General features: G+C 29.8%; 1 protein-coding gene across 7 annotated transcripts in view; it reads left to right on the top strand.

Moving 5' to 3' along the window:
- toy (twin of eyeless) overlaps positions 1 to 19,318 on the top strand; it is a 53,539-nt gene that overhangs the window by 17,095 nt on the left and 17,126 nt on the right. For all 7 annotated transcript variants that reach the window (XM_070649711.1, XM_070649713.1, XM_070649714.1 and 4 more), the window contains exons 3-5: positions 15,711 to 16,018; positions 16,345 to 16,468; positions 16,539 to 16,719. In XM_070649711.1, the coding sequence (XP_070505812.1) occupies positions 15,910 to 16,018; positions 16,345 to 16,468; positions 16,539 to 16,719 (414 nt within the window). In that variant the 5' untranslated portion in view covers positions 15,711 to 15,909. The remainder of the gene's footprint in view (positions 1 to 15,710; positions 16,019 to 16,344; positions 16,469 to 16,538; positions 16,720 to 19,318) is intronic.

Consider the following 19,318-nt stretch of genomic DNA (forward strand, 5'->3'; position numbering starts at 1 on the left):
TACATATCTTTATCGCTGGTGATGTTGTAGATAAATATCGCAAGTAGGGAAGTAATTTTGGGTTGTGGTTGGAGCGCATTTTTTGGAATTTTAACTTGAAATTGAATTTGATTTGATGATTTATGTCAGTTTTCAACAGATTTTGTTATTTTTGAATTCAAAATTTTGGAAAAACTTAGAATAATCCAGAGTCAATAAAATTATTATTTTTTCTCTCACCTCAAAAAGTTTTTTGTAAATTTCTTGAAAGTTGAAGATTGAAACTAACTTATTTTGGTATAATATTGTATAAAAAAGTGGCAACAATGTAATAACATTCATTTTAGACTACACAATTAAGATATTTTGATGAAAAATCAATTTTTCTTAAAAAGTTTCACTAATTTAACCTTAAATTCTAAAATTCTAGCTTGAAACCTTTCAAATTTAGATAAAACAATCAAACTCCAATCATAACTAGACAATTCAACTCCAAAAACTAACAACACATCTACAAAACTTTCAGTTAATATACGTGAGAGACGCAAGTCATACTTTATAAAAACTATACAAAGAAAAAAACTCAGAATGAAGGTGAAATAAAAATACCTCAAATGAATTAATTATAACGTGTCATGTATTGAGACAAATGACATGAAAGAGATCGTTGACAGATTTATTTTATTTTGTACTCTTTTTTAATTCCCTTCTTTTTTTCTTGAATTAATCATCTCATTTATTGGAAGTAAATAAGATGATGAATATGTTTAAGATATTCATTATTAATCCATTTAAATAAAGTCGTTTGTGTTTACAATTTCTTAGAAAATGAGGAATTGGACGGAAGAGAATAGAGGTTTTATAGAAATGAGATACTTTTATAGTTATTGGACATGAAAATAATGTCTTGTGGCTTTTATTCCGAGTATTTTAGTGGATTGGAGCGATTGCTAAGTTTCATAGTTTAGGCTAGTGTTGTCCAAACTCCATGAATCGTATGCCGTGTGCAGTTTCGGACCATCATGGTGTGCCAACGCGCGATAATGATTGAACGTCACTGTTTAAGGCTATTTTCTATAATTGAACATGCTTTCCTCCATCGACCTTGAAACTCTAAAGCAAAACATCAAAAATCTACCCAAATAATCTCCAATCCAACCCTCAATCTTCTCCTAATCTGCTCATCATTCATGCTAAAACACTCATTCAGCTGCCTTATCATCCGTTACTTGAAAAACACCAAAAAAAAAAAAAAAACAAAACATAGATCAATTAAATGTGCTTCATTAAACGTGATCACAAAGCCTAATGAGGCATTTATGAGTTGCTTGATGAAAATTAAACTCATTTGATTCAATTGACCATTAACTTTTAATTGATGTAAGTTTTTTTTTTTTCGTACCTCTTATTTTTTTTTAGACATTAGAAGTTGGCGCTTAATGGTGTGAAATCAAAAATAAATTAATTTATCTCTTTTAAAAAGGCACATTAAATCAGGTGGAATTGTGTCTATGCATTCGTGCGTACTCATTTGTTATGTATGAATTGATAAATCTTAATGGAATTTAAAGGTTAAGTGTAAACAAAACTGAAATGTTTTGAGTGGCGTAGACTTGTGTGGTCACAAAATTAGCTCAAATTCAAAATTTCATTTGTCAAAATTTGAATTTGAAAAGCCGATAAAATTTCAAAAATTCAAATTTTTATTTAAGAAATTTTAAAAATTTAACATTTAGAAAAATTAAAAAATCAATCTTTTAAAATATATAAAACAATTTAAACTTCAAAAGACCGTTAAGAATTCTAATTTCAAAAATATGTAATTTTTGAAATTTCGTTAAAAATTTAAACTTTAAAAATCGGTTAAAAATCAAATTTTAAAAAGTTCATAATTTAAAAATATTAAATATTCAATTTATTTAAAAAAAATTAAAATTCAAATCATAAAAAGATTAAATACAAATTTCAAAAAGCATTTAAAAATTCAAATCTTAAAAAACCGTTAAAATTTTAAATTGTAAAATTAAAAAATATTAGTTTAAAACTCAAAATAATTCTTAAAAATGACTCCAAAAATTCAAAATCATCCAAATCTAACTTATATCGCCTGTTGATTCCTTTTCATTCCATCTCAATTCATAAAAAGAATCTCGTGAATGAATTTTATTTGTTTTAAATTTTTTTCAATTCAACAAAAGAATGCGAAGCAGAATAAAAATAAAAACTTTAAAAAAATGTGGAGCAGCACGCGGGAGGAGATACTTTTTTTTATAATTTCAATTTAAAGAATACAAAGCAAAATATGAAATAAAAAGATTGAAAAGAGAGAATTTTAGCGTCGGCTTACATCAAATGCCACTTAAAGTCTTAAACAAGTGATATTCAATATTTTTTTCGAAAAAAAAATTCTTTTTTTGTGTTTTTGAAGAACTCTACTCGTGAGTGACTGTATATGTCTACTTTAACTTATTAAATATTGTTTTTATTATTATTATTCCTCCTTCCTCATACACCGAAGAAAAAAAATATCATGTTTAAAGACTTAATTTAAGCAGATTGAGATAAATGGATAAATAATGATGGATGAAATGTATCTGAAATGTTGATTTGTTATCAAATTTTTTAAATCTTTCTCCGATCTCTTTTTTGCCAAAAACTTCTTTTTTTTAATAATTTTACAAAAACAAAAAAAGGTTTTTTTTTGTTTATCTTTCATAATATTTTTGCAATGCTTCATATTTTTTGCGGCTGTCTCAATAATTTAAATATCTTTCTACCTGACGACGTAAACTACTTAAGAGGAGATTTGTTTATCATTCGAATTAGTAGATAAATTACATTAAAGTAAATCATAGATAGTTTTTTCGATATTGATACGAGGAAATTTAATATATTTTGAAATTTTAAATCTATCGGATTATATAAAAATATAATTAATTGAATTTTGTCATTTATATCTCATAAATTGTATCATATTTGTGAATATTCATCAATTTCAATCAATAAGTTTCAATTTTTGTTAGATTTTGATTTTAAATCTATTAAAACCGGTAATTTTGATCTCAAAAGCATTATTGACATTGGATTATTCATGTCATTTTCTCATGGATCTTTCAATTGAGAATTTTGAATCAAAATCTATTAAAAATCGTTAATTTCGTAATTTAAATATTTTTTTCCAAAAATTATCATTGATCATTTTTATCATTTTCTCACGGATCTCTCACCTCAGGTTTTTGAGACTTAATTTCTCATAACTGAAGCATTTATTTCAAAAAATTCTTTAAGAATTCAATTTTTACCACCGGAGCACTTAAAAATCAACACTTCTTAATAAAATACATGAAATTCATTTTCAAACAACCCAAAAACGCATCCAGCTCAGTCAAAACATCAAAACCTTCATAATTTTCATTCATAAAACTCCACAAACCATGAAATTTTCCTAATTGAAATTGAGATCCATAAAGAAATATTATGACCACACGAGGAACAACAAGAAACATCTCAAAAAAGTATCATTTCTAGAGAGAGATTTGTCAAACCTTAAATTAAATATTTGACAAAAGAACTTCAAAATATATTAACACATGTCTTTCAATATAGAGCCTTTCTACTTCTGTCTGTCATTCACACAGATTAATACTTTTTTGTATATATAAGAAAATAATAATTATTAGCAATTTATTGACCTGAAGATCATTTAAGGAATATGGCAGAAGTAAGAATGGAATTTGAAGTGGTTTCATCTTAACAAGAGCATCTCAAACAAGAACATGGATTAAGGATCGCCTTGTTTTTCTTAAGAATTCATAAGCTTTAAATTATTATTACTATTTCTGAGGTGAGGAATTATCTCAAGACCCTCATTCTCCCTACTATATACATCTACTCAAACTACAATAGCAGATTAATAATCATCGACATCGAGTGGGTTTTACAGCTTTTTTTTCTCATTATTTTCTCCTTTTGAACTATTTTACAAATTATGAAATAGATACTCACTATGTACATTATTCTATACAGATGTTCTTCATTTTTAAAAAAGTATAAATAATTCCCAAGGATGAAAAAGGGACTCATTCTGTCACTGAGCTATGGATGTACTCTTAAAAATATGATTTAATCCTTATTTGAAAAAAATTACAGTAATGTTTTTTAAATCCTCAGTTTTTTTTATATTTTGAAGAGGAGATAGCGGGGAAGGTTTAAGGTTAACCGCATAAAATATAATGTTTTAAAATTATGAACATGTTTTTCTTTTAGGGGAAAAATTTAGTTTGAGAAAAACGCGCTCATTTTAATTTAATTAATTAGAGAAATGGAAACTAGATTATATAGATTATTGACAAATTGAACAAAACCGCGCTCATTTTACTCAAAGTATGACTCTATTTAAAGCACAATAATGACAATTTGGGGAAAAACGCGCTCATTTTAAAATCACGCTAACTAATGATTTTGAACTTACTATAATACTACATTATGAATTTGTGGCTTTAGTCATAATTAAGAGCAAAACGCGCTCATCGAGCAAACAATTTAACTAAAATTACATCAATCTCAGCGAAAACCGCGCTAAAATCTCACAACAGTTACAGTAGACACAAAAAATGGCTCACTGACAGTAATGATGTGTCATAAATTCCTAAAAACTTCTACATAATCCATGTCTTGCTTGCAAAACACACAAAATATTGGCGCCCTGCATGGAATTTCGTCTTCAAGACATGTCAGAGGTTGAAATCCTAACTGACTGAATATCATGAAGCAAGAATCTCAGACAGTCAGATTTGTGCAACATATCGCAAATAAAGAATCTACACATAAAAAGGGAATACTTTTTAAAAAAAATCAATTTAAAGGTTATGCCACCGTAAAAATACACATTTCAAGCTGTAAACTGAGTTAATGGATTTGATGGATGTTTCTTACCTTTTTTTATTTTCATTCTGCTACAAAAGCAATTGCCATGAATGAGAAGAAATCATCCTCATTTCAGTTAAACGGTAGGCATGCGTCATGCTGCGTTTATGACATTTTGTTTATGATGAGGAAAATTGGGAAGATTCCTTGACAGATTTCAAAATATATAGAATGAAGGAATAAGAAAAAGTAACAGAAAAAAGAGTTTTTTGTGGATGTGCAAGAAGCTATGAGCAAATATGAGTTGGGTTTGATTTTTGGGATTAATTTGAGGTTGAAGAAGCATTTAGAGTGATTTTAAGGATAAGTTGTGGAATTTGTTCATTTTGGAAACATTTTGTCATCTCGGGAAAATTTGATCATCTGGGGAAAATTTGGTCATTTTGGAAAAATTTCGTCATTTTGGACATTTCACATTCTTAATCAAAAATTAGCTCCTCCCGGGAAACATTCTGTCATCTCGGAAATGTTTTGTCCTCTCGGAAATGTCCAAATCTGCCCAACACCCTCCCAAACTGCTCACATCATCCCAATCAAAGCATCCCGCAAAATCTGCACAAGCAAAAAGAATATATGATTACCCAGGTATAACCACAAGAATGTATACAAAACACATCACCTACTCAACTGGTGGTCCATAAAATATTCAACAATGTCACTCTCAATTTTCATGTTGCCTATTAAATGATGTCACTCAAAAATGTTAATTAATTTCAAAATAAAAATTCTCATTCATCATATTTTATTTATTTATTCGAGTTCCTCTCGAGTCTATAAACTGGAAATATTTCGATTGAGTTGTAACAGTTTTGCTGTCTATTATCTGATTCTCATTATCTTTCGAGACACTTCTAGTACATACAGCTTGTGTGTGTGTGTTTTAACTTGTTTGGGGGTCATCATAATTGAAAGTGAAAGAATATTTTTTATTGTGACATTGAATGAATGATTGGACTGTTTGGAATCAAATTACTAGATGGAGGTCTGACATGAACATGCCCAGAAATATATTTTTGGATAGAATATTTACCTGTGAATCTTCAAAAAATAAAATCAACAAAAATTATGATTGAAATTGCTACTATTGTGGATTTATAAAGATTAGTTGGAGGTCTTAATCCAGTAGGTGTCTTAATTTTATGGCCATGGGAAATTTTTTGTTTTGGAATCAATTTTATTACCTGTGAAGTATTTGGGTAGCTTAAGGGAGGTATTAACAGTTATCAATTGATGGATTGAAGTGGTTTGTAGCACATATAATAAGGTTATGATGAGTATAATTCAATATTATTGACTGACTTGCTGTTTGGTAGGCTAGCTTGATGTCTAGAGTGCTGGTTGATTGTCTATACCAATTGATTGGTCGTCTAGGGTACTAGATTGTTGTCTAAGGTGCCAGCTTGCAATTTTCAGTGTTTTCTTGGTGCTAGTTGTTTGTCTGGTGATCTGACTGATTGTTTGAGTGACTAGTTCACTCTATTGGTTTGGATCGGATGTCATACTCACTGTATTTGGTATTGGCTAGCTCTTTACGTGTTTGGATGATTCTCCTAAACACTTACGGGCCATCCTGAAGGTTTATTGTTTGTATACTGTAGAATGCTAACTAGTTGGCAAAGTGCCTGACTGCCTATATATCTTAGATGGTCAGCGACAATCTGACACACTTCCCGACTTACTTACTCAATAGCTACCTCCCAAAATTCAATTAAAATTCAATTAAATTAACTTTAATTCATTTCCATTCCATAGAATCCACAACAATACACATCCACAATACAAAATTCTCCATTACCTTAATTAATCCAGTTCTAAAATCAAGTTAATTAACACTAAAGGTAATAAATCCATTTCAAAAGTCTCAAGTTTCATCGTCTTTTGTGGCATTTCCACAAAGAAATTTCTTTACCAAGAATTTCAATCGAATGTAAATTAATATTTTATTGTACTTTTACAAATAGAACAGCATAAAGTCACGCGTACTTAAAGAATTTCGAATGGAAGGCGATAATCTTGATCCTTTTAAGTAGTTGTGCAGCACCGATCGAAAGCCAAACAAATAGAAAGTGTGAAAGTTGTAATTGGAACGTGTGTCGCGGAACTTAAGACCTCCTTTTTTGATATCAATTACTATTAATCCATAACATTAAGCTAGTAATTCGTAGAAATCTATTGAGATATTGAATATCTGCCGCAGGAATTTCTAGATTCCTAATTTTGGGAAATTTTATCACATTACAAAAGAATCCACTTCCACCGGCATTAAATCAACAATATTATCATAATAAATATGAAGCCATGAATACAAACACGCGACAGCTAATTGGATTCAATCATCAGATTACTGATTTTTCAATAAAATTGAGCTTCTTTTGTCTACCAAGCTTTAATTTTATACACAATTCATATCATTGTCATTTTCTGTTAATTGCCTTTGTCAAATCATATCTGATATATAGGAGTAGGAAATTGTGGCTTCAACACCTCTAATCAGCTTCAGATGATTAAAATAAATTGTATTGTAGGTAATTTTAGAGTGAATTGAAATGAAAATCGATTGTTTATAAATAGAGGATGTGGTGTTGTGCAGTGGATTGGTAAGGAACTTGATATATGTGAAAGAAGGGCTCTTGGATTAAGTAGTCAAAATGAGGAATGAATTGAGTTGATGTTGAAAGTGTGGAATTTAGGAACAAGGTCCAAATTGATCACAAAAGTTCAAAACTGTTCAAACTATAGCGACATAGTCAGACTACTCGCATAAAAGAATTGCATCAAGTAAGCTTAGCAACCGTAAAATTTCTATAAATATCCATCAACTAGTTCCAATTTTCAATCAAAAATCTATTATTCCTAACTCAATAGATTCAATCCAACAAAGTGTTTATCCCAATACCTTCAAACCCCATAAATCCTCAAACTTTAATCCTTATTGAATCCCATTAAAATCAATTCTAACCTCAAAAAATTCACCGACAATCAATTCAATTCCTAATCTGACCTAGAAAATTTAGTTCAAAAAACTCAACAACAATGCAGCATTGAAAAATTGCATAATCCTTTCCTTTAACTTCATCTCTTAAAGACTTAATAATTCTCATTAAATTTCTTCCATTTCCTACAAAGATTTTCTTATAGACAATAAAGCAAACAATCTAAAGCAATAAAATTCATTCCACAAAATTCTCCCTCGAGGCGATCCGACAAGAGACTCAATTGCTGACACAGGATGGTGCACGACACACGTTTGCAAAAATTTTATTAGGATTTATAGCGCTTACTAAACTAATAATGATGATGTCTCCATTAACTCTTTATTTGCACGTCCCACTTGTGTGTGTGGCTGCACACTGTGTCAATAAATTTGCTTTTCCTTCTTATTTTTTTTTTTGTAAATTTAATAGTTATGGCTATAATGACATCATCAACAGCATCGTCTTTATGTCTCTTGGGAGAAATTTTTTGTTTTTATGCTTTATTGTCGTCTTTGTTGCTTGTTTTCCAGCCACTATTCTTCCAATTATTGAATTAAATGACACGAAAATTTGTCATTCAAGTTAACGAGTTGAAAGAGTTTTTGTGAGTTGGTTTTATTGTTGTTTTATGGTCGGGTTATGGAGTTGGGGATAATTATTGAATATTTAGGATCTATATCAGTGCTGTTCAACTGTGTGCCGCTGCACATTAGCGTCTTTGACCTAAGACTCTGGTCTAATTGGGAATCGAACTTGGGTCCTGCAATACTCCACAGTAAAATGCCTAAGATTCTTGATTTCATTAGGAATCAAACTTACATCCATAAAGATTCCATCCACAAAAATCCAATCCATCCTTCACTTGTCATTATTATTTTTCCCATCACCAAACTCCGTTTATGTACTTGAAATCCAATTTCTTTTCTATCCCCTCGTACAGATTTTCCTCATTGAAATTAAGTGCATGGAATTATGAAAGAGTAAGGTACTTGAACTATACTTCAAAAAATATATTTCTATGTGCAATAATAATGGAAAATATTAGAGAATTTTTCGCAGTTTTTTTAGCTGGTAGACTATGCTGACTAGGGATGTAAAATAATGTAAAATTCAAATGCTTAATTAAGTGGTTGATTTCATTTTAAATCATGTGGTGCAAAAATTGATTTTTGTTTGTCGATCCAATTTTTTTTTAAAGTGGATATGAGATTTGTTCTTGTTGTTATGGATGTTTATGTACTTTAAAATGATAATAGAATGCCCGAGGGGCACAATATAATCAGATAGGGCACTAGTTCGTTGCTGTGTTGACTGTTAAACGTCTTAGAGGTGCCTGACGGCTGTTTTGTTCATTTTAATGACGAATTATGATGATATTGAGGATTCCTAAAAGAGGTGTAGCAAGAGGGTGTTGACCGGCAAACCCTTCCTCCTCTGAATACTCTTCTGATTCCTATAGACCTACTACATTAAGTCATGACTGATTTCACTTTCCATTTCCCATGACTTACTTCATAATCCAAAAAAGACTCCAATTTTCATCGACTTTCATCCGAATTTCCACGAAAATCCATTCAATTCATCAATTCATCTTGATTCTTCTTTATTCCTTTCATATTTAATCTAAATTTCTTCAAAATACATAAATCAATAGCATTTGCATTACATTTAAATAACACACATTTCAAAATACGATTTTCGTCATTCTTCAGCATCTCAGCAAGCTTACAGTACGAAGTGAGAAACAGACAACACTTTCTGGATTGTGTACAGTATACACAAAAAAAAAGTAGAATAGAGGAATTGAAAAGAAATTCAAGCTAGCGGAAAATGCGATTTTCTTGTAGATTCTCAAAATAAGTAAGCATAAAGAAATTTCTATCGTGAGACACACATCAATTGCTGACAGATTGGATTGATTCTATAGAAAAAAATGATATAAAAATATATGACAGATTCAATACAGATATATGTCAATATGTAAGGAGATTCGAGTCTTCAACACATGATTCTTGCTTTATTTCTTGTTTTTATGTTCTTGGAATAATTGAGAAGTTGTTTGATGGAAATGGATTTTTATTTGGATTGTTTGTGGATTTAAAGGTTGATGAAATTGATTTTGAGTTTAATTTTTGAAATTTTGTGGGCTGAAATCGAATTTTGGTGGTTTAATTGACTTTTTATTGAGTTTTATGAAATTTACTAGACTAAAAGTTGAGAATCTGGAGAAATGGACTAGATTTGTGTCAATTCTATCAAAATGGACTAGATTCTTTCTATATTTTATAAATTGGAGTAGATTCTTCATGAATTTGAGTAAATTGGAATAGATTTCTGCTTAATTCTAATAAAATGGACTAGATTCTAAAAATTTGGACTAGATTGTATCACATATTACAAAATAGACTAGATTCTTGCTTCAATATCACAAATTAGACAACAATTCAATCTAAAATTCATTCTAAATTGTCATAAAACATATAAAACAATTTATTACTTAATAATATGCAATTCACATCCTCCTTAAAATCCTACACAATATATATATCCAATCTAATTCATAATTTTCAACACATTCACATCTACATGCTCACATGATGACAACAACCCATGACATAACTTTTCAACAAGACAAACATATTTACTTATTCTGTACAGCATCAATATTTATGACCATTTTCACAAAAAAAGGAAGTTTCATTATTTGATAAGAATCTCAGTAAAAAGGGAAGCATTGTTGGCATTTGCCCAAAAGTAGTAAAATTGTCTAAATAATATTAATCAAATTATGAAGTCAGTCATCATCATGTTGCATAATTTTGTCCTTTTTCATCATAAGACATGAATTTATTAGTGTGTATATGTCATGAAAAATGGAAATAATCTTGATGACATTAGGTAGATTTGAAATAATATATAGGAGGTCCTTCTCATGTACATTTACGTATAATGCATTATGAATTCTTGATGACTATCAAAATTATGAGGTACGGCTGAGTGTGAAAGAAGGAATTTGTTTTATTTCTATAAATTTTGTCTTTATATTTATTTTATGGATACATACTCGTCATTCAGTCGTGCGAAATATTTTGGCTCATGGCATTGCTTTTGTTTCCTTTTCTTATTGTGTTTATTATAATTGAATTGTTGATGAATGGAAATTGAATTTTATGAGGTCGGTGCTGGTGGAGGTGATTGTGGAAGGTGATAAAGTTCTTAATTTTTGGGGATTAGTGTGGGATTTATTGATGGAGTTATGATTAAGGTTGAAATTTATTAGATTTTAAAATTAAATTTGAAATTTTTTTATAAATTATATATAAATTTGTTTTAAATATTTTTAAACCTTATTCAAATTATCAACATTTTTTTTGAATTTTTAAAACAAAATTCAAAATTTAAAAAAAGTATAAGTAAATTTTAAAAATTCAAAAAATATTTTAGAAATTCAAAAGTTTGAATTCAAATCAAATTCAAATTTTTTTAAAATTTATATTAAATTTTTAAAAGTTAAAAATTTAAAAATTCAAATAAAAATTTAAAAAAACCTCAAATTTCACTTTTAAAGTATTGCCCAAAGATAAATTTTCATTTCAACTCCAAAAAGTCAACAATCGCATCATTTATTCCGTTTTTAAAATCAATTCTCTCATGAATCCCAGCAACAACAAAATAAAACTGAAAAATAATGAAAATTAAATTTGATCAGCACTCAAAGACGATGCCAAAAAGTACGTTAAAGTTTATTTAGTATTTACATTTTATTTACAATCATTTCAATATGCATCATCATCAGTCGACATGATGTTGAATATTAATCAATGGCACATTGAGAATTTGAGTAAATATTTTCATTATGTATACTCGAAAATTATTATTTCAGGGTGAAATGAGAGACGAAATTTCATGTTAAAGGCACTGTGGAATTTTAAATATTGACTAAAGATGCTAATGATGCTGATATAATAACAATATTGATGTTTCTGTCTTTAATTTACATATTTTTAATTATATGCAATATTTTAAATTGCCAGATGTCTTGTCTTGTTGTGTGGGGACTTGGATGGGGGTGACTTTAAGCTCAAATATTGTTTTTCAATAATTGAAATTTGTTTTAAAAATTTAAAAAAATTTGAAAATAAATTCAAAAATTCAAAATTAATTTTAAAAAATTTTAAAATAATTTTAAATTCGATTTAAATTCTGAAAATTAAAAAAATAAAAAGTTTTTAAATTTTATTTGAATTTTTAAATTGTTTTAAATTTTTTTAAGTTTTTTTAAATTTGATTTGAAATTTTAAAAACTAAATTTTCAATTTAAAAAAAAACAAAATTTTAATAATCTTCACAATTTCCTCATTAAAAATCCCAAAAAAATCCACATTCAAGTCATCAACATCAAGACTTTTTCCCACCAATTTTCCATCCTCAAATGAAGTGCAACAACCAAAAAATCCAGTCAGTTACTGACAACGAAAATTACATAATGAGAAAAAGGCATAACGATCAACATTTTTCATGTGACAATAATAAACAGTAAATGATAATGATGACTATAGATGAAGATAAAGTTGAGGGTGACTTTCATCCCTTTGATAAATAAAAATATGTAGGCATAGTAAAAGGGGTCGGCAAAGGCAATCGTTCATGAACACGATATTTCCGCTTTTGTATATTTTTTATGTTCCTTTAAATTTTATCTCGTCCCCTTTTTCTGCAATTATTGACTCACTTACATCCACATTACATATTCAGCATATTCAGCATAACATTATAAAAACAAATTACGTTCCAGACTCTTGAAAATTTGAAATTTTTTTATTAACTGCATCGAAAGAGTCAAAAACATTAAAAAAAATTTTCTTTTACTTCCTTTGTCGCTGGATAGAGTGTGACTGCAAGGAGGGCGACAAAAATCAAATAATGGAATTGAAAATTTATTTTATCGCCGTGAATTAATCTTGAAAAACTTTAAATAAAGGAAAATTCTTGTTCAAGATTTGAATGCAGTTTGTATAGTTGATAGTCAAGGAACATCAGTCTAAGGAGGGATTGTTGGGAAGTTAGGTAACGCCTGGAAGGAGGGGGGAAGGAGGACCTAGACCAAGACTACCCTTTGATGCCAATACCATATAGTCTCAGCGTACAGTGAGGGTTGGATGTCCAAATATGCTATTTTATCCAAGACGTAACTTCCGTACATCCCCATAAGAATTCAAATCTCTCCTCAAATTCAATAGGGAAAGAATTTTTGTAATTTACACTTGACTATGTTATGAGATATCTACAATTTAATTGATTTTAATGTGATTTAAACGCAAAATATTGTGAGCACTCTCGATGTGCAATGGATGAATGTGAGAGAAGAGGGTCCTCTTGACTTTAAAATTTATTATCGAGAGGGATTTTTAGAGAAAATCAAATCAAAGCAGAGAAAATTTTTATTACTTTTATTTTTGAAAGGAATATAAAATTTTGCAGTAATAATAACAGTAATAATTTGTAATGAGTGGATTTATGCGATTTATTTTGATTGCAATTTTGCAGGACTATGACTAGGGTGAAATGATTTTGGAAAGTGAATTAGAAATTGCAAATAATATTGAAAATTGAAGAAACATTGCAAAGTTTTGAAATTTAAAAAAATCAAATTTGAAAAATTTAAAAAATTGAAAAAATTTGAATTTTGAAAATTTAAGAAATTCAAATTTTAAAAATTTGGAAAATTCGTTAAAATTAAATTTCGAAACTTTGAAAATTTTAAACTTTAAAAGTATAAAAATTTAAATTTTAGAATTTTATCAAGTTAAAAAAATCCAATTTTGAAGATTTTAAAAATTTCAATTTGAAAATTTTCGAACTTTTAAATATGAAAAGTTTCAATTTAGAAAATTTAAAAAATTATTAATTTTAGAAATTTAAACAATTTTTAAGTTTGAAAAATGCAAATTTGTTGCAAATTTGAAAAATTTAATTTGTTTCAAACCTTAAAATTTCAAACTTTTCAAATTTTAAATTTTTGAAAATTTTAAAAATTCAAATTTTGAACATCAAAATTTTTTAAAATCAACTAAAATCTGGATAAAATTGAATATTTTGCAAAATCACATCATTTTAAAGACTTTAAAACCTCAACAAACATCCACAAAACCTCCCTAATTCCCATAAAAACAAAAATGAAAACTTTAAGAAAATCAATAAAATTTTCCTTCATTCATGAAAAACATCCTCGAAGCGCCATTCAATGGTGCATAAAACCAACACACATGCTATTACATATTTAATGATCAGTAAATAACCTTCTCGGAAGCATTCACATGAGAAATCAATTAAAATTCTCAAAATTATTTTTTCAAAGAATTACATGACCATTAAGGGTCTGTATTCTCAGGACAGACATGTCAAGATATTTTTGGATATTTTCTGCAGAGACGAAAAGTTGCATTTTGAAAATTATTGAAAATCAGTCATGCAGGAACATTTTCTAAATTATCCGGTCCATTATTGCCTGCTTTCTCATTTGATTTGAACAACAAGGAATCTAAAGAAGTTATCTCCGTTTCACAATCGGATGCCTCATAATGATGATTTTTATTAGTCAACCGCACGCAATTTCATACGTCGTTATTAATCGTACTGTATGTTGATTGTTGTTGCTTTTTGTTTATTTAAGAGAAATGCTTTGTTAAAAGTAGAAACGAAGAAAAATCAAAGTCATTATTTCGACATCAAATGCACTCTTCAGATGGGAGTTTGGGTGGATAATCATGTTGGTTTGTGGGTGACAGAAGCGCATTTTTGGATTAGTTACTGATTGGATTAAGTTGAATCCTGAAAAGTTTGGGCAAATTTCCGCAACTTGAAAGCGAATTGGTGCGAATTGATGGGAAATTTGAGGCGAATTGAGGAGTTTTGAATTTTAATTAGGATGATTCAGAGCAAATTGGGAGCAAGGTAAAGAGCAAATTGAATGAACGTAAAGAAAAGAAAATTCAATTTAGAGCAAATTGAGGTTAGTCAGTTTAAGGCAAATTGAGAGCGAATTGGAGCAAATCTATATCAAATTATTCTCAAATCAGGCAAATTAAAAGCGAATTGAGTTCAAACTCAGAGCAAATTGAAATAAAACTCAAAACAAACTGGCAATTGATAATTTCAGTAAATTTGACTAATCAGACACCACAAACCCAGTCAGACATAACCTCAAAATCCACAATCCCTCAAATATCCCGCTAAAAACAAATACTTCCAAGGGTCCATTACCCGATCTATACTCTTGCACAATAAATTTCCTTTGAAATGTTTCATGGATGGTTAAACTGAAAATCATCACAAGAAAAACTGAGTGAGACTGTCGCGTGCTGAATTCCACGCTTGAGTGAAGTCATGGTACAGCAACAAAAAATTCGTCGTACTCTTCTCAAATTGAGATGTTATACAAGATGGTAAGCGACAACATATCAATAGTAGTTACCAGTTATATGTACAGGAGAACAGGAAGGACGAACCCCCTCCTGATTTTGCTTTGACAGCTCTTATTATAAATGGATTTTTTATTAGAAAAAAAAAGAAAGAAAATTTTGTGAAAAAAATTATTCAACAAACTGCCACGTGACTTCAATAATCAATCCTTCTCAAACTGTGTGTACAACTCAATATAGAGAAAAATTGCTCAACATGCTATAATCCGGTTTTTATTGCACGAATGCTAGTCGCTTGTAATTGTCATGAAATCGATTTGTGTATTTATTCCTTTTATTTCCAACTGTAAAATTATGCAATTTTTTATGCAACATAACAATAATATTCTACTTTTTATTTATTTCCCAGACATTCGATGGTGCCATAAAGTAGCGAATTATAGCAGTAGATTACGCCATAAAGGAGACAGCGTACAGCAAACGAAATATAAAAGGATATAAAATAAAATACAACAAAAAACCTCAAAAAAAGATACGAAAATTTATTTAAGAAAAAGTTATACAAAATTGCCTCCAATATTCTTTCATACTGGGACATACCGTCGTCGATGCATGACAAAATGCATGGACATGCAGCGATTGGTCAAACATCACTATTTGGATGTTCATCCGCTGGTCACAGTGGCATCAATCAGCTGGGCGGTGTTTATGTGAATGGTGAGAATTTTTTAACGTATTTTTAATTCTTGAATTTTTAACGGCTTTTTATTTTTTGAATTTTTTAACTATTTTTTGAATTTTTAACAAATTTTTGTTTTTTGAATGTTTACGGCAAATTTAATTTTTGAAATTCAATTTTAAATTTTAAATGAATTCCAAAAATTCAAATCTTAACGAATTTTTAGTATTCAAATTTTAACGGATTTTAAAAATTCAAATTTTAACGGATTTCTCAAATTCAAATTTCAAAAACCCAACTTAATTCATCCGCAAAAATTATGCTAATCGAGAAACTTTCTCTTTTTCCAATCAAACTGTTTCAGGTCGACCACTGCCAGACTCAACTAGACAAAAAATTGTTGAATTAGCTCATTCAGGAGCCAGACCATGTGATATTTCGCGCATATTACAGGTTTCGAATGGATGTGTTAGCAAAATACTAGGAAGGTAATTAAATCATGTCAAATATTTTTGTGTGCCTATATCCAAAATTTCTAATAAAATTTTATTAATTTAGATATTATGAAACCGGTTCAATAAAGCCACGAGCCATAGGCGGATCAAAGCCGAGAGTTGCAACAGCAAATGTTGTGTCTAAAATTGCTGATTATAAGCGTGAATGTCCGTCGATATTTGCATGGGAAATCCGTGATCGATTGTTATCGGAAGGTGTATGCAATAGTGATAATATTCCAAGTGTGAGTAGCTGTTATGTATTATTTTATGGGGTATGGGAGGCAATATGCAACAGAAAATAGGATTTTATACCAGAATAGCTACATATCCAGCATGAAGTATTCATTTTTGACATTTAAGGCAGTTTTGAACAATCTGTGTGTCGAGGACCACTTGAAATGTCGTGAACCATATAGTGTGTACGGTTCTGATCGAGGCTGACCACCAAAGAGTGTCAAGCTTGTCCATAACCGTTTAAAGCACCTAAAAATCCACAAAACATCCATTAAAGCTCAAAACTATAAATTTTAAAGCACACAACATAAAACTATCAAGTTTAAAGCATAAAAAGCTACCAACAACACCAAAAAAAACTTTCTCTATTCAGCTCTCGTGTGTCTAACTTGCTCTCTTTAAAGTCTGGTCAATTAATTTTTAAAACCCTTCTCTCTGTGCTGTGCTGCTTTTTTTTCTATTTTTATCCAACAATTTGGCCTTGTTTTCGCTATCACTTTACTGTAGATTTAACTTCTATTTTTTACTACAGCTGCACAAAAAACTCTTCCTTGGATTGTCTGGAGAGGAAAAAAGTTTGCAGTATTTTTGATGAGTCATTGCTTCAGTCTCTTCCTTAAAATTAAAGAGAATTTTTTTGATATTAAAGAGGAACTTTAAAGATTGAAGTTTTTTCATCCATAAGCAATTTGCTTCTGTGTTCTGCACATGAAAAAAATATTCAATGATGGAAAGGAAAAAATCAGAAATTCACAGCACACACATTCAACGCTTTACACATCAACCAATACAGTGATTCCTATATTTTGTGTATAACTGGATTTTTAAGGATGATGGGGAGGTTTGAGTAAAGTGATTTGCATTTTGTCGGAGGAGATATTTAGGAAGATTAGGAAGAAATTAAGATTTGGTGGATATTTGAAGGTTCGAATCCTTTGATTTCTGAGATTGATTTCTCCAGTCGTGATACAACATGGCACGGTAGATAGACGCTTTAGATACATCCATTTGGGGATGTACCATTTTACTCATCCCCATATATCCTTTCCCCTTCTCGGCTCCTCTGAGCTCATTCCAGTGCGGGGTTGATATTACTGCTAATTACTAACCAAAAACCGACAAATCTGAACAGCACAATGTGACGAAGATCATTTTACGTTATAGAATTGACACAAAATCAGCTATCATGGTACGGTCAGGGCAACTTTGCCTCTTTAGTGGTTAATAGGATCATGCAATGGGATCAAATACCTTGTGCTGTTTAGGAATCTCCAGCATAAAATGCGCCTATAAATCCCATCAAACCTTCGAAAAATTTCCTTAACGTCGACATAAAAATTGAAGAAGAAAAATCCTACATCAAGAACTGACGATGATGATGATGATGATGATTATACATAAAAGATGTGTATCCCCCCCGTCCTCCTTACAAAAGAATGTTTCTTGTTCAATCATGCGCAGTAAAAGTCTTCCTTGTATTGTGTGTGTCGATGATAATAATTCTCATTCCGTGCATATACATGCAGCATGAAATCCCCCATTTTTTCCTGCTCGTCGAGCAGTCAAAAGCCTTAAAAAACTTTTTTTACACGAGGGAAAAAAAAAGAATTTCCATTTTGGCATTTTTCCTATTCCGGAAAATTCTCCCCCTTTTTTTTGGTGCGTTGGAAATAGAAATGGATGTAATAAATGTGAATTTTCTTCTAATTTCCATTTCTCGACTAGAAATTTTTATTTATTTCTCTTCTTTTTTGCTGTATTTGTCACATTTACAAATGTGTGGGTAATTTTTCATGTTGTGCTGATTTTTTTCATGTAAATGATTTGTTTTGGATGTGAAGATTTCGCTATGAGTTTAATGAAATAAAGAAAAATTATTAAATTACAAATGAAATTTGAATTATGATGATGTTGAGGGATTATTTATGGCATTTCTTGTAATTGATGGGATTGAGGGTGTAATGAGAGGTTCAGATGTTTAAGGTTTGAAGGTTCAATAATTTACATGAATTTTCACATTCAAGCCTGATCGGCATAAATTATTCATGACAGGCAAGAAGCTGAAATATGGTGTCCTAGTGCCTTTGTCACATGGTGTCCAAGAAGTCATGTCACATGGTGTCCAAGAAGTCATGTCACATGGTGTCGAAGAGGCTATGTCACATGGTGTCCAAGAGGCTATGTCACATGGTGTTTATGATACCATGTCACATGCGGCCTGTTTCACTAAAGTGGATTATCCTCAAATTCGGATTATCCACTTCAGTTTTTTGGAAATATTTTTAACATTTTAAGAGTTCTAATATTTTTGTTTTTAGTTTGTAATAATATGACCCAGCCGTGATAATTCTGTATATTTGGAATTTTGTTAGTCCTTAAGATGTATTAATTATTCAATTTTTCTGTCAAATCTAGTAGATTTACCGAAATAAATTTAATAAATTTGCCAATAGTTGAGAGCCCAAAATCCCAAATGTACGAAAATATAGGTTTGAGTGTACTCTACAAGTATCACATAGTATATCTTTGAAAACTCTCAAAATGTTAGAGATATTTTCAAAAAACTGAAGTGGATAATCCGAAAATGAGGATAATCCACTTTAGTGA

Source organism: Chironomus tepperi, unplaced genomic scaffold (genome assembly GCF_022539635.2).
Source record: "Chironomus tepperi strain 1889 unplaced genomic scaffold, CSIRO-AGI_Ctep_v1 contig_430, whole genome shotgun sequence".
In the NCBI taxonomy this organism is placed as follows: Eukaryota; Metazoa; Arthropoda; class Insecta; order Diptera; family Chironomidae; genus Chironomus; species Chironomus tepperi.